Source organism: Ixodes scapularis, unplaced genomic scaffold (genome assembly GCF_016920785.2).
Source record: "Ixodes scapularis isolate PalLabHiFi unplaced genomic scaffold, ASM1692078v2 PGA_scaffold2__306_contigs__length_199485367, whole genome shotgun sequence".
NCBI classification, from domain to species: Eukaryota; Metazoa; Arthropoda; class Arachnida; order Ixodida; family Ixodidae; genus Ixodes; species Ixodes scapularis.
The window spans coordinates 35,679,902-35,706,985 of record NW_024609857.1 but is presented as its reverse complement, the minus strand read 5'-3'; the positions used below and the strand labels follow the sequence as shown (position 1 = coordinate 35,706,985).

The following is a 27,084-nucleotide window of genomic DNA, read 5'->3' as shown; positions in this document are numbered from 1 at the left end:
ACGCCAAGAAAGACCCGATTCTTGCCGAAGATCACTTTAGAGCTTTTTATCTCGCCAAAAATGCTGTCCCTAGGAAAAGCTAAATTGCCCCAGGAAAGTGGTTTCTTGCTTGGCAAGGAAAGAGTGGAAAACGTCATTTGGGGGCAAAGTAAACGAACTGTACAAGCCACAAGAAAGTAAACAAAGCCGCTTTCCCCCCCACTGTACTTTCATCTTGCCACATATATACGAGTGACCGCCTTATGATGATCACTTCTAATACAAATATGATATACTGTGTTTTGACTCGGAGTTCTTTGTACAAAAATAAGCAAACTGCTAATAACTAATGACGTACCATCCAGATGCTTTTTTTTTTTAATTCACGCTTAATAGACCTTATGCGAAATTGTTTGATGGTCTGACAACACTGAAAGCGTCACAATTTTAATGTTGGCAAGCGTCGTCGGTACCGAAGCACAGTAGAGGGACAACCGTACGGGCAGTGTGCAATGGCGCGGTAGCTGTGTTTTCCGACCATTGAATATGGACGAACAGTTTAAACAACCTACCGCAACTGTCTGACGAAACTCTCGGAGGCCTGTGCACGTTGGCGACAACCTCATCAAAGCACTGGAGCAAGTCCTACGCCTTTGCTGTGGAAGCTTGCACACTGCGGGTTGTCGCCTCTTTTTGGTGAAGATGTGGTTCGGATGCGGATACAATGTATGTGGATTGAATGCGGTTCGGATGTGGATGATCAAACCATTCTTTTTTTTATTATGTAGAGAGGTTGCTTTGAGGCATAAATGTTTTATATGTATGCTTCAAGGCCTGTGGTATGAATGAATTGAAGCAACGTTTTGTGATATCGGCTGTCATGCAGCCACTTATGGTAGCTGGTGGGTGCATTGTGTCCAAGGCACGTAGCCAGGGTTTTGATTCGGGGGGCCCGCCCATGACAAAATGCTGTATCAGGGGGAGGGGGGAGAGGAGGCCCCAGCAAAATGGAAAATTTCGGGGGGGGGGCCTCTAATGGGCCCGCCCTCCTGGCTATGTGCCTGATTGTGTCGGAGACCTGCAACCAGGGATGGGCAAAATACATGCAAATATGTATCAAAATACAAATACAAAATACTTCGTCAAAAATGTATTTAATTACAAATCTAATTACATTTCCAAAAAAGCATTTAATTACAAGATTCAAATACAACCAAAAGTATTTGGTCTCCTCCAAATACTTTTCCAAATACATTCCTCAAAATTTGCGTCAGCGACTTCAGGGCACCTGCAACGGGTTCCTGGGTATCTCATTTTAATTTTGCATCGCACACTCGGGAGTTAGTGTGCGAGGCTCTAGTAACGTAATAGAAATATAATCACAAAAAATGTAATCAGCTTGGACGTAATAGGTGAAAAAAGTACAGGGCTTCAAGCAGCTTTTTTTGTCGATTACATTTTGGTATAGACCAACAAAGAACCGAGACGACCAAGACGCGCAGCACTAGCTAGAGAATTTTTTATTGTTGCAACTCGCTTCCAGTTACGAAAATCTGGACTACCCGCGCATTTAGGATGTTCCAGGCAAAAATATGGTTGGAAATCAGGCTGGAAAGCATCACAAGTTGTCACAGGCACTTATTTAGCCCGTCTGCCTGTGAACATCCATTTCGTCACTATTCTTGCCCTGGACTAGCACCATCATCACAAAGTCACTAAACGCTTGTGCTTGATTGAGAGACACTGCCTTCGGTGCAGAACGTAGTTTTCTTCCTGCTCTGAGCACGTCTTAGGATGGGCAAAATGAGTCGTGACAATAAATTTGAGGGATGTATTTTCGCCCTCAAATTTGTATTTAATTGCAATCGTGTTTGAAATACCGACGTTTTAGTATTTAAATACACACGTCAAATACATTGCCCAATTTGTAATTAAATACAAATGCAAAATACACAAAGTATTTGAAATACGTATTTCAAATACTTGTATTTGAAATACTGCCCATCTCTGCCTGCAACTATGAGTAGGTGAGTGCACTCGGTCTGTGGGCCAGGACAAGTCCATATAAGATGACACACATCCGCTTCCATCTTGTCTAGGGGACACTTCGGGCATGTTGCCCTTCGTGTACCGGGTGGAGAGTTCCAGGTGCAGGTTACAGCCAGTGTAAGGGCCACTGCAGCCTCCGAAGCACAACTTCCTCCACCCTGGTGAGATGGCGGGGGAGGGAGCAGACGGACGGAGGGATAAGAGCGCGTGTGTCCTGCTGGAGAGAGTGTTTACGGGCATGGAGAAGGGAAAGGGGTTCAGACAGGAGGGGGAGGGAAGGGGGATCGGGATCAGATGGAAAGTGCCTGCTGATTAGCTGCAAGGTTGTATTTGTTCGTGGCATGACCTTGAACCCAGTAAACCTTAATGCAGGTCAAGGTATTGCGGTGAAGGGTGTGTATCGTTTGGCACAGTTTCATCACTTCAAAAACCTTTTTGAGCACTTGAATTGCTGCTAAGGAATCTGTGAAAATGTGAAGATGGCGGTTCGTCGGCAGCTTGGTCATTACTGCTTGTATAGCGTCATGGATGGCCTCAGGTGGATGCAGGAATTTCCTGGGGTGAGATGTTGTTCAGCGTACCATATGTCTAGGAACCCCCTCCCCCTCTCCCTCGTTTCACGCCCTAAATTTTACACATGCAGAAATCAAGAGGGGGGTCAGGACATCCCGATCCCCCCTCTAAATCCACCCCTGGATGGCATCTAGTTCCATGACAAGAGAGTCAGCTTCCTGAGATGCATATCGCTGATGCCCCTGAATCGGGGGCGGATTTAGAGGGGGAGGGTCCGGATGTCCTGACCCCCTCTTGATTTCTGCATGTGTAAAATTTAGGGTGTAAAACGAAGGAGAGGGGTAGGGGGTTCCTAAACATTGGTACGCTGACCAACACCTGACCTCCCTTTAGGAAATTCCTGCATCCGCCCCTGCCCTGAATGCAAGTATGTGTGGATCTGAGGAATGAGACTTGGCAACCGTCTGGGAGGATCGCTGCATACATGTAAACTTGACAGTGGTCGTTGTGCTGTGTTTCGGGACACGGGTGTTGGGAGGGTGTGCTTCCCTGATCGCAAAGTTGTAGCTTGGTCGGTTTGTTGGTGGTAATGTGGGTGAATTTGGGGGTATTGTCTCCAATTGTATGTCCAGCGGGGGGCCACATTGAAAATGTGCATGCAGCGTAGCAACCACTGATACAAACTGCTGTTTAAGTTCCCTTGCCTGTTCTCGTGTTTAGCCTAGCACGTTCTTGTGTTTAGCCTAGCACTGTGTTTAGCCTAGCACATTCTTGTAGGATCGCAATTTGAGTAATGCGAGGTGGCGCCGGTGATGGTGTGCATTGCGTCACGATTAATGGTTTCCAATTGGGACCACTGTGCCGCCGTGAGCCGATGGAATTGCACTTGGTATATAATTTCCAGTTGCAAGATGGCATGCACCAGATCGTCGAGCAATATGTCTGTACGAGCACCACCAGCTTTCGGTGCTCCGCATAGAATGAGATAAAGCAGGGGTGGCCAGGCTGACCCGGCTTAAGAGTCGCAAACGAAACCACGAAACCTCCAAGGGCCACGGGGAAGGGGGGGGTGCAAACTCTTGTCTAAAGAGATAAACGAAATTCGAACTATTTTCAATCTATCCGAGTCAAAAGCAGTCCAACAGTAAGTAAGGTAGCAGTATAACACAAGACTACCAAACCGCAACCTGTCTTTTGATTTTAAACGGGTTCCATTTTTCTTTTTAAGGAAGTGCTCGTGTGACAAAGAGGGAGGCAGGGAAGTTTGTGTGTGTGGGGGGGGGGAGATAGAGGAGGGAGCCACGAGCAGCTCTCTAAGACGCGAAGAGCCGCATGCGGCTTGCAAGCCGCAGTTTGGCCACCCCTGAGATAGAGAGTGGTGGCACATGGAGCCATTGGGTTCCAGTTGCTTGCTGGTGAATATACAGGCCCAGTATGTTGATATCCGTATTCTCAGTTATGGTTATGCGAAGAGCAAGTCGTCTGCTTCTTGGGCAGGAGTTGCAGTGACGTCAAAACGACGCTGAACTCTGATTGGCTTTGATCGAAAGGATAGTGGGTAGACCTGAATGCTAGATGCATACCCACTATTTTTTTTTTTTTCAGTCAGCCAATAAGAGCTTGGCGATCCGACATCATCAAAACCCCTGCACAAAAAGCAGACGACTTGCTCTCCGCATAGTACCCAGCTTGAGTTGAAAGGGGGCCCGGGTGAATTTCTTGGCCTTGCCTTGTCTGCTACCACAACGTAGCTGGATTTTTCCAAAAACATTTCCAGCCCGGCTTGTTGTGAATAGTTTAGAAGAAAGTAGAGGGCTTCTTTGAGCTGGGGGGCCTATGTTTGACAAATGTTTCGTTTCGCCTAATGCTATGTCTAAAGGTACGTCGGACGTATCCGAATCCCAGAGTCTAAAGATACGTCGAACCGATCCGGAACTCGGAGTCTCCGAATCCCAGAGTCTAAAGATACGTCGGACGGATCCGGAACTCGGAGTCTAAAAGATAAGTCGGACGTATCCGGATCCCAGGGTCTAAAGATGCGTCTGACGTACCCGTAACCCGGAATCTAAAGATACGTCGGATGTATCCGGATCCCAGAGTCTAAAGATACGTCGGACGTAATCGGATCCACAAGTGGACGTAGCCGCGATTCGCATTCGGGTTGTTCGGGGCACCAAGTGGTACGCCTGGGTTAACACGCGTCCCAGTGATACAGGGGCGAGGAAACGTCCCTACAGCGCGCGGTTCGCCTAACGAGTTTAACACGTTTCGTGGAAAACTCGTTTCATTGACAGCACGTTCACGGAAATTTCGTCGCGCGTGCACCACTGGGACCCGCGTTATGCCGACTATGATACGTCCGACGTATCTTTAGACTCTGGGATCCGGATACGTCCGACGTATCTTTAGACTCCGAGTTCCGGATCCGTCCGACGTATCTTTAGACTCTGGGATCCGGATACGTCCGACGTACCTAGACACAGCGTTCTCCTAAAAAGAAACGAAAGTGACGATGTCGCATCTGATTGGTTAGAGGCTCAAATGACGAAAGTGGCTCAAATGACAAAAGAGGGAAATTTCGTCATTTGAGCCCCTAACCAATCAGACGCGATATCGTCACTTCCGTTTCTTTTTAAGAGAACCGAAACATTTGTCGAACATAGCCCTTTGCTTGGCTTGCCTAGAGAGGTCCCTGTATGTGGTCCATAAAGTGACGTCGTCAGCTATTATTTCCGCAGGCATGCGTGCACGCTTTTATGTTATTTAAAAATGTGTCTGAAATGATACTGCCAGGAAGAAAGGTAGAGTTAAAAAAATACCCCGATTAATCCTGAAACATTTTGTTTTATCATAATGCATTTTAAATTTTATTTTATTATTTATTTTTTAGGGGAGAGGACATTGAGGTATTTGACTGTTTAGGTTTGCTTTGCGTGACGCGCGTGGCGCCTGGGTCACCTGGGTTGCCTGGGTCGGCCTGGGTCTTAAAGGTCTACTAAAAACTTAAAGCCATGCCAATCCAATCCAAATTCAGGTTTATCGTGAGCAAGAGTGGGCGTGAGGCGCGGATCAAAATTAACGCTCTGCAGCGCTGAAATTAAGATTAAGATGCAAGTGGATTACTGGGCTTTTGGATACGCCCTTGCTGTGGCTTTGGGTGGCATCATAGGCTATGCGAAAGCAGGTAAGCTTCCCCCCCCTGCTAGTACATTTTCGTCGCGCGTCGCCATCATCGTCGCCATCCTCTCCGATGTTTGTCGAACGCGACATCCGCTGCAAATTCTGGCGGGCAGTGATTGATTAGCCAGTTACGCTAACGCTAACGCCACTCCCAACGCTTGCCAAAGGAGTTAGTAAAATCATCGCCACTAATTTAGACATTAGTGTACTACATAGAAGGCGGCATATCGCTAATCTGGAGATCCGTCGTGATACTTGTCCTGTCTGCTCATATCAGCAAAAACCGAAAAAAAGAAAAAAAAAAAATTGGTTGCAAGATTGGCGTTGGAAATAATAGATAAATAAGAGGCTGTCTTTGAATTCAACGGGGAGTTTATGTAATCGCTTCCAATCATTTCACAACTATGTGGTCTTTTGTGGATTTTGCCCTAATGCAGCTGGCATGTTCTTGAATGTTTTACCTGTACAGTGTGTACCTCCTGTTATGAACAGCGTATGGGGGCAAATACCTTTTCCAGACATTGTGCTTTTAGTCTGTCTCCCTTTTGGTTGGCTCGAAAAAAATGGAATGGAATCTAATTCACTGTAATAAGTGCTCCACTGTACAGGTGGCACTTTGAGACAACTTAGAAAACATGCTGATAACTTTGTTCCACTAAAATGCATGTGAAAAAAAAAAAGATGAAGGCAGCCTTCATTTTGTAGCCTTCATTGATAGGCATTTTTCTTTTTGTATTAAAATGAGAATTTTGGTGGAATAGATAGAACCTGAAAACACCAGAACATTTAGAATAGTCTTTATGATAGCTGCATTAAATGTGGTTGATTTTCCTTTTTATCTTAGGTAGCGTCATGTCCCTAGCGGCAGGCCTCATTTTCGGTGGACTGGCACTGATAGGAGCCTACCAGACGACACAGGATCCCGGGAATTACTACCTGTCCATTGGCAAGTAGTAGAAACTAGCCCATGTCTACCTTTGGGCACCCATCGAAGGCTCCAAGTCATGTAGGAAATGGGGGAATTAGATACACGAGATTGACAGGGACCTACTGTGAAATGCAGCATGCTGCTGAAGTAAATGCCACTCCTTAATTTACTTCCAATTACTCTATCCTAACTTTTGGGTGGATTCCTCACTTGTTACATGTGGAGAGCTATCCGACCATATTTCTCATGGTTGAAAAAGCCCCGAGACTGCGGGTAAACGACACAACACTAAAAAGTCTCTGGAGACTTTTTAGTGTTGTGTCGTTTACCCACAGTCTCGGGTTTTTTTCAACCATGTGCAATGTACACCAGCTCGTTTGTGCCTTACTTTTTGTCCATATTTCTGCTAGTAATTGCTTCAAAATTTCAGAACTTGAATTTATCCGGTTCAACAGTCAGAAGCAGCAATTTTGCAAAACATTTATATACAAACATTGTATCCAGCAGAAACTGTAAATACATTGTAGATAAATGAATATACCTCTACCTGGTGTCCGTTACAAATTATTGCATAGTAAGGTGCATAACCAAGGTTTTCAAACATGAGCTACTTGCTTCGAGCCTTATGAAAGCTCCTGCAGGTTAAAGGGATACTGAACCGAAATTTCGAACGCACAAAACAAAGCTGGACAGATAGGCGGGACGATACAAAACCCAAAAACATCACTCATACAGCGATATCTCTAACGGATCGCCATATTTTTAGAAAAGAAGCGCCCGACTGAACCCGGCCGACGAGGCCGACAAGGCAAGGCACGTCATGATTCTTATTCCCTCTCCTCCTCACTACGTCCCGTGTCGAGCTGGTGAACCGAAGCGAGGAGGAGAGAAGCGAGGCCGCTCCCCCTCATTCTCAAATTCTCCCGGAGGACGGTGATGTCAGAGGCCTCGCTTGATCGCGCCCTTCTTTTCGAAAAGTGCGGCCATTCGTTTGAGATATCGATGTACGAGTGAAGTTTCGGAGTTTGTAGAGTCCCGTTCAACGCTTCTAGAGCCTTATTTTGCGAAATTCAAATTTCGGTTCAGTATCCCTTATATTCAAAAGCAAGGGAGTAAAGAGGTGTGCCTGTGGCCTTCATTGCATGGTTGCAACATTGTATTTATGACTCTAGCAATGTCATTCAACTGGAAAATCAAAATTCATAGAAACAAAGAAGTTCTTATTTAAGACTTTGGTGGAAAGATGTGCCACACGGTGGCTTAAAGGGATGCTGAACCGAAATTTGGAGCTCTTAAAACGAGGCTGGAGCGATAGGCGGGACGCTGCAAAACCCAGAAACATCACTCGTACAGCAATATCTCTAACGGATGGCCGCGTTTCTGGAAAATAAGTGTGCAATTGAACACGGTTGACGAGACATGACATGTCACGATTCTCATTCCCTGTCCTCTTCACTTCATCCCCTCAAGCAGGTGAACCGAAGCGAGGAGGAGAGAAGCGAGGCCACTTTTCCTCATTCTCAGCTGTTCAAAGAGAATTGTGATGTCAAGCACATTCCGTGCTTGATCGCGCCCTTCTTTTCCATAAATATGGCCATCCGTGTGAGATATCGGTGTATGAGTGATGTTTTTGAGTTTGTAGCGTCCCGTTCAACGCTTCTGTGGCCCTTATTTGTGAAATTCAGATTTTGGTTCAGCATTCCTTTAAACATGAAGCTAAAGAACGGGGATTGACAGCTTATAGTTTAAGTTGTGAATAGCCCAAGGCATTGAAAAATGCAACTAAACTGTATTCGAGCTTCAAGCAGGTGTTTCATAGCAGCTGTCGTTTGTTTATAGTAGCGGGAAACGAGTTGGGTTGCTCCTTTGATCTACCGCCCAAGCATCCCGTATGCAGAGTGCATTAGGGATACATACACAAACCTGGACAGCGTGAAAGCAGGACGTCGGCCCACATGACGTCACAATGTCAGCAATGTTGTATTTAGATCTAGTAACGTTGGGTATCAAGCCATAGTGCAATGTGATGTCACATAACACCACGACTTTTCACCGTGATGTGATATGGCCAGTCACATCATGTGACCTAGAGTCACTGTATGGGTCGTTTAGAGTGACTCTAATGTGACCCATAGTAGCTGTCCGCTAAATTTAGCAGAAAGCTAGCCAACTCAATTCAGCCAGTGACGACATGTTATGGCAACATGACACAAATTCCCAGCTTCTCTTCTGTTGCAATGCATTCTGCATTATAAAACAACAGTGTGCAGATACAAGCAATGTAAGCAGCACGTAACTCTTCTTGACATGGTAAATTGGGGACACGACATAACAACTATACAATACAAATCTTTTAACATATGTTTTTGGCCCTCTCTGCCTTTTTGTGTAGTTCCTAGTTGCACTTCACACTGTAGAAGAAACCCTAGAGTGTATTAGACATGCTTGTGTTGTGTTCCTCCTTTTTATCTTGTGTGCACCAATGTAAAAACCCACGTGGTTATTTTTGGGCACGTAAAATAAACAATATTATATTATACTCAAAAGGAAAGCCACGTTTAGGAGTCCGTCGAAGTTTCTCCTTTCATACACATTAATTTTGTTTTCCCGTATCAGAACCCGCTAATGTTGGGTTATTTCTCCGTCTATTTAGCAGCTTGCCATTTCCTTTTTTTAGGTATATTAGCATTTAGATTCGAGAGAAGCACTTTCGATGCTGGTACAGTTGTGCCATAGTTGTGCGCTCTAGCAAAAACTCCACAATTTCTAACATAGTCCCTCCCTATGCATGCACCTCTGCATTTCAGCTGTGGCAGGCATGCTGGCCGGCTTGATGGGCTACAGGTTTGCGTCGTCGTCAAAGATCATGCCAGCAGGGCTGGTAGCTGTACTCAGGTGAGATCCTTCAGTTGCTCCCATTTCGACTAAAATATTGTGTTTGTGGTTGCTTTCGTTGTCGCTGCTGAAGGATAGGGGCTCGTCAAGCAACAATTGAGTTGCTTTTATCTCAGCCTCCCTTCCCCCATTTGGATAAAAAAAATTTGAATTTGGGTGTAGGATTAGGAGCAACCTATGGCCTCAAAACACCCTTGCTATTTTCTCAGCCTTGCCTTAAGATAGACTGCGGCAAAGACTCAAAGCACAATGGAGTTGAGGTTCTCCTACAAGCAACAATATCAGTTTAACTTCGACAGCATACTCGCTGAATTCCCTTCCTCAAGCACACCGCGGGGCAATTGTCGTCGTTGTGTTTGTGTCAGTATTGCACATTCTGTATTTACCTTGAGCACAATGGCACAGCAATTCCATGTTTGAACTTGGCGAGGCGAGCCATGTTGCAATCCACAGGAGCACTCGCTGCAATGGGCTATTATGCAGTGCCTTACCACTCAATTTCTTGCGTCCGAACGCCACGCTCTGGTTCGAATGATGAGTGGGTAGACCTAAAGCTTTACTGCACTCATCGAATGCACTAGAATGTGGAACGCCGGCGCCTGGCATTTAGTTTATGCATTTGAATGCGTTCGACTAGTGCAGTGGAGATGAAATCTACCTTTGTCTACACTGTATTTGGGAAATGCGTTCAAATGCGAAAACCAAACGCCGGCATTCCGCGTTCTAATGCATTCGACAAGTGCAGTAGAGACAAAGGCTGCTAGCTTTAGGTCTACCCACTCCTCGTTCCAACCAGAGCTCAGAGTTCTGACAACCATGTGCGCTCTCGTCTCCTCCTCTCTCTGTTGCTCAGCGCATAGCTCTCAAAGTGTGTATAGTTAGTACTTAGTACTGAAGGTTACACAAAGCAACCATGCTGTCCAAATTTCTTTACTTTTTTTTTTTTTTTTTTGAGGGACAAGCATTTAGAAGCAAGGCAAATAACACAATTTAATATAGCTGGTAGACAAAAAAAAGAAAGAAGTATTGCCTCAGTATAAAGCATGGAAATCAAGAGTCAATTTATTACGCTCAAGCATCTTGGATTCTGACTGATGCCTTAGCTCCTTTTATTTAAAGAAATTTAAATGAAGATGCTTGACCCTAAAGCGATTCCTTCGTTTCATCTCTGGGACTTGTTTGCTTCGTCGGGTAGATCACAATAACCAGCGTCGTCTTTCCACTAGCACCGAAGTGAAACACTAAAGCCCGACACTTCAATGTTCCCAAATGCTTCGTGTTTTTCAGTGTCGCCATGTGCTGCAGGATACTGTGCAGAGCATTTGGCCCCACGGCGCCCGTGCCTCCTGCCAAGGCCTGATCGCTTCCCTTTTTTGCACATTCCGGAATTTTCAAAGCAACAAATGAAAACTCGCATCTATGATCTATTTGTGTATACATACTTTTTTTTTAAATAAATTAGTATTTCTATACATGTGACCAGAAGGTTTTGGTTTCATCAGATCTCGCACTTGCAAAACGATGAGATTCGAGAGCCGCAGAGGCAAAGATTCAGATCCAGGGCTCTACAAACTGCCGACTTTCGACAGGTCCTTTTTAACCAAAGGCAGTCGATTCTTCTGTGCTGACATTTTCTTCCCATACGTGTGGAGGTAGATTCCCAGGAGGACCATCAGGCCAGACCACACATACCTGAGGCAGCGCATAAGAAAAATTTACTTGTGGTTTCCATTTACATTGGAGCACGCACAAAAGGCACTAGATTATCTAACCACAAGACATTGATCTGAGGCTAAAAAGAGTCCTTTCATTTTTCCCCTGAGAAATAAGCTAGGCCATACAGAACTTGCTACTAGTTGTTAACTCCTACTGTAGTCAATGACAGGCTAAGAATTCAGTAGAAGCTCCACCTCCAACGCACACTCGTTGCCTTCTGCCAAGATTTTGCCGCACGTGCAACAAAGTGTTATCAAAGCGAAGCATCCACTCAGTTCTTAACCTGTTGCCGACTATAGCTGCAAAGTATTTTCTTTTGGAGAAACGCGACTACTGGATAATGATGAGATGGCAGTTATGGTTTCAGTGCGAGTTTCAAAAGGTTGTTTCATGCAGAACGGCTTAGTGTTAAGCTCAATTACTTGAGTGGCCTTGGTATTCTTGGACAGTCGGCCAGCTCTGGTCGCTTTGAAAACTTGTTAGAATAGGAATAGAAAATATTACTAGCTCATGCCATGATTAGTTCCAGTTCTCTATCAATAGCAAATTGAAATTGCTAAAAAATGCTTTCTAATTTGCACCAATTATATTTGACCATAGGAGCCAGTCAGAGAGCTGGAACTATATGTGCTGATGCAGCTAATAGTTGAGTGAGTGCTCCGTTTCAGGCTTCCAGGCCTCAAGGACACACCTGTCATGTGCCTCTAAATGCTTTACATGCCACATAAGACAGGCTATACTGATGCTCAGAAAAACTAAAATTTAATTTGGTATGTTTCACCATGAATGTCTCCCAGTTATACATTTTTCTCAGAAGGGAGTTAAAAAAGGGAGATGCGAGTTTTGTTTCATTCCATTTGAGTTTCCGGTTGTAAAATCTGATTAACAGCTGAGAAAGCTTCCTAGTATTAAGGTTTAATTGCATAACAAATGTAACAACGAAACTATATACCTTTATGGTTTTTCCTAGTTCGTTTCTTGCCAGTATGCTTTTCTATAATGTTTTGCTTGTATTTTGCTCAGTAGTAATCTTTGTCATTTATGTGAAAAACAAAAAAAAAATGAAGCTTTTACTTTTGAATATACTAGTTACACATTAAGGTTCATGTTGGCATCCCCAATGTGGATGGAAACTGTTTATGTTCATATTCAGGCTATGTTTATTGGGAGAGATTGGGTTGTACCCATTGAACTTTGACCTTGGCTATTATTGAGCAACTTTAAATGAAGCAGCTACTATGGCCTGTCATAAAACTGCTCTTGATTGGCAGATGGCTTGAAAAAAGGGAAATGAGTTACTCACTGAAATGAGAAGGGCTTAGCAAAAAGCATGAAGGAGAGGATGATGCTGACTGCCTTGCGGAATGTTGTCACAGTCACCGTGACAAAAGCACCGGTCATATTAATGAGCGTCAGGACAAACTGCACACCAAAATAGCCAGCAATTGCAAATACGGTGCCATAGCCGTAGGTCTCCATTGGATGCTGCAAGAAACTTTGTTTAAGCAATGTTGAAACAAATGTTGATATATTAAAAGATGCTTTAATAAAAATAATAGGTAGTTCTTTTTTATTGAGACAAGTTCCTGTAAAGTTATTTATCACTATAGTAAGACCATTATAAGAACAAATCAAGGAATAAGCTGAAAGTTGTGATCTAGAGACCTTTATCAATGTATTTCCAGGTGTATCCAAAATTATCGCAAAACTGGTATTTAAAACGGTGACTGTGCTAAAAATTGTTGACTGTAGGCCCAATATCTTTTGTATAATTCTCGAACAACTAGGAAGAGCTCTGTACGGTAAGTACAGCTATGCTAGTGTAAATGTAGTGGCGTACAGTAAATTATCAGACACACTATGAAATCAAGAAATATTTAAGGCATACATACCATAGAGCAAAACTGAAATGCAGCAATCAGTTCACCAGAGCAAAGCAGCAAGACCAGCAGTAGACCAACACCCATTGAGTAGGAAAAGAAAACCTGCGAAGCAAGACATCGATCCAGTCCCAAGCCACCAGCACAGTCGAGGAAGATTCATTGCAGCTTATACTGACAGTTAACTGTGTGCGTCACTCACAATTTCAATGTTGGAAGTACTGTGTTCCTTCATGGCTTTCTCTTGCACATTCCCAATACAAGCATCCATCAGAAAGGCACCCGTGATGTACAGCACACCTGCAAGGAACGTGAGGACAGTGAGGCACTCTTTACTGGTAGAACTTACAATTTATTTCTTTGTGTTATACTATGCATCCCTATAATTTCCCAACTCCAATGTCTTTCTGGAATACTGTACGCACCCAGCCGAGAAAATGTCGGAGATATCTGGGTGTCCGTCAGTATGAAAGCAGACAAGCCAACACTCATGAGCACTGCTGCCAAGAGGTCAAGTAAGCCATACTTTTTCCCTGGAACAAATGCATGATATTGGAAGCAACATAGTAACAGTTTAATTGTCCTTGCGATCATCAAGACACGGGTCCGAACACATTCGCCTCTTTAATTGGGTTGGAGCATGAACAGGATGCGATCAAAGCATGCATACATGGGTATGAAAGACTAATATGTAACTCCTAAAATTAAATTATGAGCAAGTAATTATTTTTATTAATTTTTTCATATTACCTTGAATGAGCACGCCACCCACCAGCACCGGGATTAGTTTGCAGCACTTAAACACCACTTGTGTCGGGTAGTTTAGATAGCCTAACGATGCGTTAGAAAATCCCATAGTACCGACGGTTAGTAGAGAAAGCAGTGCGTGTGTTCGTAGGGGAGTTCTGAAAAAAGGGAACATGACTGGAGATTGTGTGCGCGCGACAGTGAAAAAGAGAAAAAAGTAGGAAAGCGCGGATGATTTAGGAAAAGGGAACTTGCCTGCGAGTTGTGTCTCTCCGTAGAAATCGCTCTATGGACGATAAGACTGAGTACAAGATGAACTGTATGAGAGTCAGATAGAAACCGAAGGGTCTGAAACCTTCCAGTCTGAATATCAGCTCCTGTGGATGGGCGACGAAACAGTGTAGTGTACTGTACTTACCTGGCCAAGCGCGTTGTGTGGAAAGCAATTCTTGTTACACACACAAAAAAAAAGCTTCCTATATGACTCCTCACCTGCATGTAACCGTACGAGACGAAAAACAGGAAGACGCCGACAGTGCAGATCGTGAACTGTAAGAACAACGGCAGGTCTCCGATGTCCAAGCAGCATAAAATCACCCTGCGTTTTCCACCTGACGTGCTGCCCCTTTTTGCGAAACATGGGTTTCCATGTTCCATTTTACAAGCTTGTTCAAACAACAGGCACTGGTAGTCTGGTACAATTAGAGGATCACGAAGTGAAGAAAAGACCACACCGTCAGCATCTCAGCAGCAGACGCCCGCGAGACCAGACGTCGCATTCAGAAAGTTAATCCGTGTAGGTCTGGAGCGTCTAGAGTGACGAGACTCGTTCAAGTATTCAACGCTTTTCACGTATGAGACGCTGCAACAATTGCCCCCGAGAGTAGCTCCGCATAGCCAAGGGTCAAAGTAACGTTGCCAAGGGTGTAGTGCATTGAATTTTAAATTATTAAATGAACAAGCAGACATTGTCACAATTTCAGATGTAACAAAGTTAAACGTCATAGCGAACTCTACTTGTTATTTTATTATTTAAGACGTTTGTTGAAAAGGCGGCCAGGTAGCGCAAGTCGTTGCTTCCTTCAATACGCAATTTGGACACTCACTTATTTAATTCATCTACCCAACAAGCGTTGCGTTTCTTACTCCACCCATTCATAAACCCATATATGACGTCAGAGCGTTGATTTGATCAAGTGAATCCGGATCCGGTTCGTAACATCGGTTGGTTGGGTTGAGTTTGTGTCCGTCGCAGGCTGTGGGTGGCCGTGGTGGATGTGGTAGAGTGGTAGATGTGCGGTTCCATGTGCGTATTCGCGTAACGTCGGAAGTTGTTTTGTCTCACCCTGCTTGGTCTCATCTCTGCTTGGATATCCCGCAAGAGAATCTAAAGATGGGGGAAGCGACGCAGGTGAGCTCTCTGCCACTGCCGCCGATGCAGTACGTGAGCCTCTACTCCGAGGAGAGCATGAGCAGAGGCAGAGCGCCGTCGCCGCCCAGACCACTGCAGGACTCCTACTCCATGTTCGGGGCGCCCTTCCACAGCGACGACCTCATCATACGGCCGCTCGAGAGCCAGGGCATCCGACGCCTGTACCCGCAGAACTACGAGCACAAGAAGGAGCTGAAGAAGTTGAATCACTCGCTGCTGGTCAACTTCCTAGACATGCTGGACGTGCTCATCCGCTGCCCGGACACGTCCAAGCGGCAAGAGAAGAAGGAAGACATGAGCCTGCTGTTCGTGCACATGCACCATCTCATCAACGAGTTCCGGCCGCACCAGGCCAGGGAGACGTTGCGCGTCCTGCTCGAAGTGCAGAAGAGACAGCGCCTGGACACCGCCGACCGCTTTCACAAGCATCTGGACAAGGTGCGTGAGATTCTCCAGAACACGCTGACGAGTTTGCCGGACGCGGAGGTGGAGGTGCGGTTGCTCCCGGACCAGAGTGCACTGTTGGCTTCGGCTGCTGCCGCGGCGTCCGAGGAGGAGGAGTGCCTCAGCCAGGACAAAATCATGTGCGACATCATCGATGCCCTCTGACTCTCGCCCGGTCCATCGGGCCTTACCAGCGACGACGCTTTGTGACCACCCTTGAAGTTATTGGGGTCCACACGATCTGTTCATTTGACAGCGATATGGGGCTGTATTTGTGTGACTTCGTTCTTTCACAAGCTTGTGATGGCGGTAAAGACAAAAACAAGAACTCTGCATGCTCCCGGACAACACTTTCATCAGAAACGGATCATCGCATTATAGGACTGTTTTCGACCTACCTCCGCTTAGGTGGTGGTCTAAGAAAGCAAACACATGTGACAGGAATTTTTGGGGTTCCTACATATTTTAGTGTCATGCTCATGCTTTCATCATGAATGTCTACCGTGTCTCTTGCCTTATTTCTTGAGTTCTTAGAGACCTTTCTCAAAGGAGCACATAACTTTTGCAAGGACTACATGGCCTGGACCAAAATAGTTTCTTGCTAAATGAAAGCTGATGCAATGTGAATACTGAGTAGATGCCACCTATAGTCACAGTCCAGTTATAGTAGCAAGTTCTCCATTACCTATCTAGTGTTTACCATATAAAAGAAAGCTCCCCATTTAGATGCTTCTAGACAGTTGCACATAGAGGCAGCTATAGCTGACCTTCAGTTTATTTTTGTGGCTTTACTTCATCTCTATGGTCACACAAGGTTATCGCTTTTCTAAACTGTGTGCTTGTTAACCTGCATAGGCTTTGCGCGAGTTTGTGATGCCAGCTTTTGTAGCTTTGTTAGGTATAGGAACATCAGGTGGTAGCTCTGGAGGCCTCTTTGAAATTCAGTCTCTCCACACCTCAATCATTTTCATCATCAGACTATCTGGCTTCTGGCCAGGCAACTCTAGTGGCTGGTGGAGGAAGAAGTTTCAAACATGCCCCCAAGTGGCAGACAAGAGAATTCCGCTTTCGAGATGTTGCAATACAATGTACAAATTGGATAACAGCAACATGCGAGCGATTACCCCAACCCTGGTCGACAGGTTGTACAGAACAGTTGTTTCTTTGTCACAATCGACACTGAGACAAATTGAAAAATGTGAACAGCAAAGGAAACATTCCTATCTGCCATTCAGCTATGAAAGTGACTGTGCCTAATGAAATACAATATTTTCGTTACCACCTTAAGAGCAACTTGGCTGCTTGATGGCAGTAAATTTTGAAAGGGTCTACTTGTGCTGAAAACGTCAATAGTTTGTCAGTTGAAGTTGCATTTTCTCTTTGAATGAGATGAATGAATATATGCAGACTTTAAACGAATGGTAATATTGCGAGGGAAAGGAAAAATTAACTGGATTCATAACACATTCTCCTTCACGTCAAATCTTGAGAATAAAATGTCTTGAAAAACATTGCTGCACCATGTTATTTTCATAAAAGTTATTCAATATAAAGTTAAAAGAATTTTAGCTTTTTTAGCTTTGAACTGCAGTTTTAAAAAGATTTAGTGCACCAAGAACTATATCTAGCTTGCAGGTCAACACTCGGAAAGCAGATTTTTAAACTTGTTCACATGTGGGTTTGCCAGTTGCCCATATTTACATGCACAATCTTGATCACACCTACCTGGAGTCCGAGAGTGTTCTTCCATTAATGGCCTGCAGATGCCATGCAGTTCATAACCAGGGTAGTATTTGCCGTTATTCCAACACCTCAGAAATCGCCAAGAACGGACAGTGGAACAAGGTGGACAATGTGAATGGTCTGCCATGCTACAAGGACTCTTCCTTTACGCCAAAGGTGCTCGAGGGTTTGTGATGCTATGAATTGGGCACCAACCTTGTAGATGTTTTAAGGCCTCACATGTGATTCGGTCAAGTGTGGGTGGGACTATGCCAATTAGATTAAATGGCCGTTCGGTTATATTGGATAACAAAATATTCGGTTACCCGGGTTAGATTTAAAAAGCAGTTGTCATAAACCCTCGGTAAATTAAGAATTATTGAGTGATAGAACCAGAGCTGAGCAACACTGCCGCATGCACTTTTTGGAGCAAGTTTTGAAATGCTTGAGTGCAGGATGCGACATGGTTAGTTCATACATGCGACCCGTTTCCTCGTCTGCCCCATTTGCACAATCAAAGGGCGGCCATCAAAACGACAAAGTATCGTGAAATATGCATGTGTCCAACACCAACTTAAGTGGTCAATTTTGGCATTGAATACTAGTAACCTACAAGATTTGTGAGATACAGATGTTATGTTCAGGTCAATAGTGAGCAATTTTTCCTCATTCAAGTATCTGGATTATTTTTATTGCTTCTTGATTGATTGTTCTAGGCAAACAGTGAGTTGATGTCAACCTTGGCTGTAGTCTTCATCCATGAACAAGTTGTTTTCACAACCAAGATTAAAAATATCCATTTGTAAGACTGCAAGCATCAATGGTGTGCAGCAGTATTTCACAACTGTATATGAAGTGAGCACACAGGCTACGGTAAAGTTTTTATTTAATGATGACCCCATCGTTCAATGCACCATTGCATAAATGCAGCTACCTCATACTACACTCAAACAGGGAGCATTGAGCCACAACAAAAGACACTGAACCAAACATTGGTCCAAGCATATAGTGCTCAAAGGCACACAATTTGTTCATCACACATCTGAAGGCTTCTCAAAATATTTTGGCCTTATAAAAGAATCATGTTCACAATGCTACTTGCATGTCAGATACATGCAATATTCACTTACTGGTCAATGTCAATGCAGTAAAATTCAGTTGGCAATGTCGGTTTGGTCTAAAAGGCTTGACCCGAGTCCATGGAAACTTCTCCATGGTTTCCACTGATAAAAAGAGCCAGACTAAATTAAGGACTGACATCAACATTTTAATAGCAAACAGACTATTTTTAATCAGCACTAATTATTGTTAAAACAACAGAGGTACCAGACCCTGGTTTCTGCAAATAGGATTTAAACAATGCCAGGTATAAAATTAAAAAAAAAAAAAAAAAGATACTTAGTTTTAAACATAAAATTTTAGACACTGGCATTTGTCATAAAAGTAGAATTCACCAGAAATAAAACAAACTTCTGAAACCAACATTAGGGAATAGTAACCAGGAGTATAGTTAATTAAAAGACACACCACATAATACATAATACAAGGTAGGCTAGGGTACATAAAAGAACTGTCAATATACAAATGTACTAGAATATTTGTGCCCCATGAAAGTCCAGTCGAATACTATGTACAATACAACATCTTTGTGGGCAGTTCTTGATCCACTCTGGGGTGCCAGTTGGGTTCCTTGGGGGGGGGGGGAACAACATGATAGGGCAAAAAATGACAAATGACGTAACAATTATTAGATGCCGCTTTCATGTTCGAATAAACACAGGTGGTGCACTTATTTGTGAATCTTGTCCAAAAATTTGTTTACGTCCATACTTTTCAGAGAATCCTGCAAGCAGAACAAAAGCAAGATTTTAATACATTGCATCAAACGCCCATAAAAAAACATAAAAAAAGCTGTACACGTGAAATCCTAGGGACACTACCGTAATATCCCGAGAGATAGCCCAACAAAAAACCAGAGCAAATTGGGTGAAAATGAGGAGTGAACTAACTTTCGGTGTGCGACAGAGAAAATAAAAAAAAATGCCATTTTTGTCTTTTGTGATTTGCCAAACTTGTTTTCACATTGAGTAGCCAGAAAGTATAGACAACTGTCCTTCCCAGTCTCCAACGTTTGTTTATCTCCCACTGTAGCCAATTGACCCCATTTTCGCTGACTTCACCATTGGAGAGATCACCACTGCAATTACTAAAAAAAATCAAAACGTAAAAAAAATAAGGGTGAGTTATCTTTGGGGATATTATACATTAAGCCTTATAGTAAAGTGGACAAACGCACACAAAAATATTTACATTGCAGTAACTGCGTAAGCAAGAAATAATGTCGTACCTCATTTTTCGACCTTTTCAAGTTCCTGTTCACCTGTAAAAAATTTTAAAAAAATAAAATAAATTCAAGTAGCTCAAAAACATTCATTTAACAATTTCATCTGGGCAATGCTATTCCCATAGTTGTAGTATTCCTCTGCGACTCATAGCAGAGCACATTAAGATTTTCTATCCAAACTACTGGGTGAATTAAGGAGCGGCCAGGCTCTTTAAATCGACCGCTAAATTCGGTTTCTTAACCTATCTCATTCAGATTTTGTACAGCGTTGGCCACAGGTGGTTCCTTTTTTCTATAAAATTCACAAAAAGCGAGCTTACCTGAGGAAAAAGTAAAAAAAGGAAAAGGCTTAGCTCCTATGGAAAACGCAGCGGAACCACTGGTCTTCAAACCATAGCGCCCTTAGGTTTGAAGACTGGTGGCTTCGCTGCGTTTTCGGTAGGAGCTAAGCCTTTTTCTCTTTTTACTTTTTCCTTAGGTAAGCTCGCTCTTTGCGAATTTAATAGAAAAAATGCACCACCTGTGGCCAACGCTGTACAAAATCTGAACGCGATAGGTTAAGAAACCGAATTTAGCGGTCGATTTAAAGAGCCTGGCCGCTCCTTGATACACCCAGTACATACTAATTTTTTTATAGTGTATAATTCACTTTTAAGTAGCACCGCTGCTCTCCTCAGAGGTAGAGTTAATTATTACTAGATATAAGTTGACTTCATTGCCTTGGAAGATCATTTCCACACTTGAGAGCTGTAATTTTGCAAGGAGTTGCACTATGTCAGTTATGGCTACTTGTTTATGACAGAACTTGAGGACAGTTTTCTGTTGCATTCCAAAAAAGAGGTACAGCACACGTGCACACAGTTTTGACCAGTGCTCAAAAAGAGAAAAAGCACACCTTTTCATACCTTTGACTGCATTGCCACAGAAAGATGTCCCAGAGTTTAAACGGCTTCTGTCAGAATTGCCTCTGCAATCCTATAGCTGATTTTGACCTGTATAGAACTCTATATCTGGCAAGTCGATGTCTGTACTATGTCTACATTCCCTCTGCCTTGGACCAAAGTGTGGACTGCAGTATCTCGTAAATAAAATAAAATGGGGCAAGTCCTTTCACATTTAAACGACTCCAAAAAAAAGGTTGGTGAGGTGGCTGTTGCTTTCAAGGTTTTAGTTTTTTCTATTACCACCTCTATGCACTGCAATAGACCTATTTTAAAAGTCCATCAAGCAATATTGGCTGTCACCATTGTTTGGACACGAAGCGGGTGACTGGATCCGAATTCACGCCGAACGCTAACGCAGCCCTTGTGTCCAATACATGCTATGCTTGACCAAGCAATGGCGGTCAGGCATTGGCACGGACTTTTAAAAAAGGTCTATACTAAGGGCACTCCCTTAAGAAAAAGAAAAAAAAGAAAAAAGAGCTACTGAGATATTGACAATGTTCGGCCCTATAATACTTTTTTCATGCAGAAAGTGCAGCCTGGAACATGTCCACGACCCTTCAATAAAACGAATCCCGGGTATCGTTAACTCTTCACACGGTAAGAGGACAAGATGGGCTAGTCGGTACATTGCAAGAATACTGAAAGCTTCGAGAAACAAGAACTACAAAGAAGAACTTGTTTCTTTCTAAGTCACTTTCAGTGGTCTTTCTATATGGTTGCAGACAAAGGCAAGAGAAACACAATGGAAGCACACGCGAAACCGACCTTTGAGACCGATTTTCTCTTGTGTGACCGACGCTCTCCCGACAGCTCCGACGAAGACGTTTCAGAAGCATTGCTGACATTGTCGTCGGCCACACTGAGCAGAGCTCGTTGCATGGCCCCAGCCAGGGTCGTCCCAATGGATGCAATCGTTTTTGCCATGTCCTCCCTCACCACCCTCACCTCCGGGGCATCCAAGGCGTCCTCGGAGCAGCTCTCGAAATTCAACACCCGAACGTGCTTCTTTGAAGAGATGCACCTCGAGGCGACCTTGGCGAGCGATTTGAGCTGCGGACTCTTGCTGAGGTTCGGCTTCGGGCCGGCGCCGCAAATGATGGCCACCGCCGCAGACTTCTGAGATGTGCTGGCTCCCAGGCTTGGCTCTTTGGAGACCCGTTCCGTCAACCTCAACGTTGTCGTGGCCGTGGCACCACGCTTGGGACTCTGCCGCACACCCTGCGACGGCCCATTGGATTCGCTCGGCTGGCGTTCATGGGGCACGATGAAGTGAACCACTTGCCCCGGCTTGGCCTGGATCGGAACCGTGGATCCGGGTTGAATTACGGTCGGATTGCGCAGATTGCACTGGCTGATGGCGGTGCGCCCTTGCTTGAGGAGTTCGTTCATGTGCGTCATGGCGCGAAGCCGACTTCGTTGCTCGCAGCTTGCTGCCTTTTTTACAATTTCTGGAACATTTGTCAGAGGGAAGGGGTCCAAATCAGGAGACCAATACGTAATCGTCGCAGACGGGAAAAAACACAGTTTGACGTTCACAACAACGCAATTTAAAATTAACCGAAGTTGTTTTCCGACTGACCATCTCACTCGTCCTTGACTCTTAACCACAGCTACTAGGAATCGAGCCAATGTTCGAGTTGCAGGGCGACCATTACCGAAACTCTTTGAATCGAGCAGAACAAGAATCCAGGTTTCTCACGGGTGAAAACCCGCAAGGAAATTGCAAGAAAAGGAACACAATGTAAGAAGAACAAAAACTTAGTGGAGGATCCCCATTTACTAGGAATGTGCAGAAATAGCCGCGGTTTGACTATAATCTCCTTCAGTCAAGCCTAGATTTTACAATCTAAAGAGAGCTAAGGCGGTCCAAGCCCGTGACACTCACGTTTGGGGGCCATTTGCAGAGGCCGCGGAGGAAACTGCGACGGCACGTGCCCCTTGGGTTGAAGCAGGGGCAGCCGCTTCTTTGCGGGAGACTTCCGAGGCACGATGACGTTCACCGTGTTGGAGGTGGTGCCGTACAGCTGCTGGCCTGGCATCGGCGGAGAGAACGGGCACAAGAAACAAAGCCGTCACTCGGGGCATTCCTCGCAACTTTCTCGCGTAAACCTCGACATTTCCCCGAATTCGAGCATCTGGCAAAAAGCTCGGTCCATAGTTAAAGTGGGGGTCTTGCAAAAATAATAAAGAAAAAACCAAAAGGAAAAAAAAGAAAAAAAAAAGTATGATTTGCCATGCAAGTGCACTTTGTAGATGCAGTCGAAAGCCAATACATGACGCTGTGGGTTCTCGAACTGAATTCCCCGGAGTACCCTCGTGGGGTCTCCGATCCCCCACATTTCCTCGACAGTCCCCCCTACCCTGAACAAACCATTTTTTCCTTTTTTTTTCAATAGACCATTTGCTAAATCTCCCAAGCACCTCGGCCCATGCCTGAGGAATCATGGGAACGGTGGTCCTTCAGCTTAATAATGATTGGTAATGTCGACCAATTCGATGGTTACACAGTTTTCAGTGTAATCCGGAGTCACACTGAACAAGCGTCGAGTAGTTTAAGGACCTGTCACGCCACTTTTAAAATTTCTGACCAATGTCAGCGTTTTTTGATACTGCGAAAACTTCCCATTGCCTTCAATGTGAAAGGCAACGCTTGCAAACAATCACTTCTACTCCACTATGCTGGCAAACGGGTCTACAACATCTCCGAGACCCTCTCCGACCTATAGATTGGCTAACATCAAGCCAAGCGTCGACAGCCAGCTCATCATCCACGCCACCCACGAGCAGTAATCCCAACCAAGTTCTCAAAGACAAGCTTAACGCCTACTTCAACCCACACACAAACACGGCACAAGAGATTTTTCAATTTCACCAGGCAAGACAACTAGAGAGCAAAGTCACAGGCCAATTCTGCGTCCGACATCGGCTTCTTGCTCGTCACTGCGAGTTCACAAATACTGACGTCGAAATCAAGAACCAGATCACCTCCGCAACGTCCTCACGCCTGTGATGTGATGCTCTCAGGTTAGACTTGTAACTCTCATCACTATTAAAGCATGCCCGGGCCCTTGAACATGTTAATTAAGCAACAACAACCATGAAAGAACCGACGAGTGCGACAATTCAGGCTGTCACTAAGCAACATCGAAATGCCTTGGGGAACTTTCGGCCAAGAAATGACCAACGATTTCTAAAATTTTCTACATGTCTAAAGCCAGGACGTAGCTCGCAACATCCCCATATCTCTCCCCGTCCTAGTGCTTCCACTGTGGTGGTAACTGGCCCCATAAAGGAGGGAAAGCGAATTTCCCCGCAAAATCTTCCTGCTGCAAAACATGTGGCAGGAGGGGCCATACTGCGAGGTATGCAAATCAGCACACAAACCCATATTTCAGATCCGGTATGATTCTCACTCCGAAGATACGCCGTGGGAACTGTCTCACGGATATCTGAACGAGGTCTCCCACAAGTCTGTATAAATGTCAACAACACCCCTGTGAACTTCCTACTTGATACAGGCGCATCAGTATCAGTCATCGGGACCCACACCCTAACAAAACTTGGTACAGCCACTAAGCTTCAACAGGCAGGAGTTTGAATCTACGCACACGTGTCTAACAACCCCTTACCCATCATTGGACAACTCGGTGTCATGTTATCTCACAGATATAGCCACACAACAGATGACCCGTTCGTAATGGAAGTTGCCACGAAATCACTGCTAAGCTTCGCGGCTGCCAGCAGACTTGATCTCATCAAAATAACATATGCCGTCGAACTGTGCACCAACACGGATATGTCTTCCCCCGCTGAAACACCACTCATTGCTTTTCCTGATCTGTGCGACGGCATTGGAAAACTCAAGAATTCACAAGTACATCTTCATATTGATGGAAACGTCTTTCCGGTGGCCCAACCACACCAACGCATCCCATTTGCTCTGTGAAGCGAAGTAGAAGAGAAGATAAACCAGCTTCTGGCCCTGGCCATTGTTGAAAAAGCGTCAGGACCCACTCCACGGATAACTCCAGTCGTCATTGTGCCAAAACAACAAAACCCAGAGGACATTCGATTATGCATTGATACGAGATGTGAAAATCACGCAATCCTTCGTGAGCGACATGCTTGCCCCACCACTGATGACATAACAGCAGCATTGAATGGGGCAAAACGTTTCACGAAACTGGATTTAAAAGATGGACACCATAAACCTAGAGCTTGAGTGTGGGGAACAAAACATTTTCATCTTTACCTTTATGGCAAAGACACCATGTTTCAAAAGTCGTGACTAGTGCAGATGTGGTTGCTGCCACTGCTGTCGATCCGTATCTACAGCAATTAATTGCTGCCCTCAAGAATCCTGCCAACTGGAGCAAGCCAGCGCTGAGAGATTTTGCATCAATACAACACAAGCTCTCTCTGACAGACGGCGGTCTACTGCTGAAAGGCGATTGCATCGTCTTACGTGCCGCTCTCCAACAACAAGCAATATCCCTTGCACATGCTGGCCACTAGGGGACAACCAAAACGTAAGCTCTTATGAGGCAAAAAGTTTGGTTTCCAGACCTAGACAGCATGGTGCAGGCAACTCTAAAGAACTGTATGGCATGCCAGGCCACTATCAAGCATTGAAAAGCTGAACCCGTCGCTACTCCAGCAAAACCCAACTAGGCTTGGGAGGCCCTCTCACTTGATTTTTGGAGACAGTTCTCTAACAGAAAATACCTAATGGTCCTAATAAATCATGCTTCGCGATATCCTATCATGAAGATATAATCATCACTCGCGGCCTCAACAGTAATTAAGAATCTTATGAAGATCTTTAGTATTTTTGGAATCCCGAAAATCATCAAGACAGACAATGGACCTTCATTCCAGAGCCACAATTTCAAAACTTTCACTCAGTCATTAGGATTCCGCCATCACTGCATTACACCGTGCAGGCCACAAGCTAATGGAGAAGTTGAGCGGTTTGTACGCATGCTCAAGAAATACATACAAGCGACGACACTGGAAAGCAACACTCGAACCACAGAGTTGAGCAAGTTCTTAATTAATGGCTTACAGGGCACCTCCTCACTCGACAACAGAACATTACTTTTCGGATGACCTTCCTCGTTCAACGGACAACGATAACGCCGAACAACAGATGTGGCGACACACAGATCTCACAAATCGCAAATGACACAGGGTCTACGCAGACGAGCACAGACACACAAGGACTCACAACCTCAAGATTGGGGATTTTGTTATCTGCAAGCAAAACCAGACAAATGAACTGACTCCTCTGTATAACCCCAAGACATACACGGTCACCGAGATCAACAGAGCATGAACCACTGCACGAAGGAGTCAAACAACAATCACTAGGAACTCTAGCTTCTTTAAACCTTTTCCTGGTAGCACAAATCCAAGGAGAAATGAAGAAATTGATGACACAGATGCCAGATGGTTCACCATTAACCCATACGCAATTGACAGTGACAACACGCCTTAAAACCACCAAGCTCTTGAACCCGGTGAGCACCTTGACGTGTTACGGGGAAAAAGAGAGCAGCTGCTCGCTGAAGCACCGGATCCCTCAGGTGCGGGACGACCAGTTCGTACAAGACGCCCACCAGACAGACTTGAAGACTATGTCTGTAACTAACTATAATTTATTTCTACTGAAATTTATTTCTCTCTTTGTGGGGGAATGATGTAGTGATGGGGTTTTGTTGATGGATTGGGGACAAAGAAGTAATAAAAGTTGAGAACAGGGATGGTGTCCATTGCTTGGCTCCAGGCTCTGCCGCTTTCCTGACCCTTATTCACCACTTTAAAAACTCTACAAGAAAGACGGCATACACTAACGCGCCGAGAGACACCGAGGATGACGTGGGGACCAACCGGGGAAGCCGGAGACGGTGCGGATGTCGGAGAGGACAACCTTGCACGGGGTCATGGTCTGCCCCCCCGTGGCAAGCACCACGGTGCCTGGGGGGTGCACCAGCTGGGCGTTTGGGTGGTGCAGCTGCGCGGTGACTGTCTCCTCCGCCCGGAGCAGCACCCGGGTGCCGTCCTGGCAGATGAACACTGCCTGCTGCTGCGGAGTCACCATGGGCGAAGGCGGGCAGCTTGGCGACGGGGGCGTTGCAACAGTCGTCGTGCCGGGAACCCTGCGGGTGCCAGAGGAGCAACGAGATTAGTGAAATGCAGTTAAAAGATCTGTCAATGTGTTACCGACGAATGCCGCACCTTTTGTACTGCGTACGAGTGACGTGACTGCGGAGGGGCCACGCGAGAAATTTTTTACTCTCGGTAAATAC

General features: G+C 44.9%; 4 protein-coding genes across 4 annotated transcripts in view; 2 read left to right on the top strand and 2 right to left on the bottom strand.

Annotated features, from left to right (window-relative positions):
* Positions 1–5,545: 5,545 nt before the first annotated feature.
* LOC8037665 (transmembrane protein 14C) lies at positions 5,546–11,023 on the top strand. Its single transcript, XM_029966048.4, has 4 exons — positions 5,546–5,725; positions 6,566–6,667; positions 9,457–9,544; positions 10,832–11,023. The coding sequence occupies exons 1-4, from the start codon at positions 5,650–5,652 to the stop codon at positions 10,902–10,904; spliced, it is 339 nt and encodes a 112-aa protein (XP_029821908.1). The 5' UTR covers positions 5,546–5,649; the 3' UTR covers positions 10,905–11,023.
* Positions 11,024–11,098: 75 nt separating this feature from the next.
* On the bottom strand, positions 11,099–14,708 carry LOC8037664 (adenosine 3'-phospho 5'-phosphosulfate transporter 2). Its single transcript, XM_029966044.4, has 8 exons — positions 14,380–14,708; positions 14,143–14,264; positions 13,891–14,045; positions 13,566–13,673; positions 13,343–13,440; positions 13,153–13,245; positions 12,564–12,745; positions 11,099–11,236 (listed from the first exon to the last, which is right to left on the bottom strand). The coding sequence occupies exons 1-8, from the start codon at positions 14,542–14,544 to the stop codon at positions 11,110–11,112; spliced, it is 1,050 nt and encodes a 349-aa protein (XP_029821904.2). The 5' UTR covers positions 14,545–14,708; the 3' UTR covers positions 11,099–11,109.
* Positions 14,709–14,754: 46 nt separating this feature from the next.
* Positions 14,755–17,274, top strand: LOC8037663 (mediator of RNA polymerase II transcription subunit 7). Its single transcript, XM_029966052.3, has one exon. The coding sequence runs from the start codon at positions 15,281–15,283 to the stop codon at positions 15,926–15,928; it is 648 nt and encodes a 215-aa protein (XP_029821912.1). The 5' UTR covers positions 14,755–15,280; the 3' UTR covers positions 15,929–17,274.
* A 1,080-nt stretch (positions 17,275–18,354) lies between these two features.
* Positions 18,355–27,084, bottom strand: part of LOC8037662 (nascent polypeptide-associated complex subunit alpha, muscle-specific form) — a 34,054-nt gene continuing 25,324 nt past the window's right edge. Inside the window, exons 11-15 of the mRNA XM_029966051.4 lie at positions 26,666–26,934; positions 22,662–22,808; positions 21,542–22,224; positions 19,833–19,865; positions 18,355–19,328 (exon numbers count right to left, since the gene is read on the bottom strand). Coding sequence (XP_029821911.2) covers positions 19,275–19,328; positions 19,833–19,865; positions 21,542–22,224; positions 22,662–22,808; positions 26,666–26,934 — 1,186 coding nt within the window. The 3' untranslated portion in view covers positions 18,355–19,274. The remainder of the gene's footprint in view (positions 19,329–19,832; positions 19,866–21,541; positions 22,225–22,661; positions 22,809–26,665; positions 26,935–27,084) is intronic.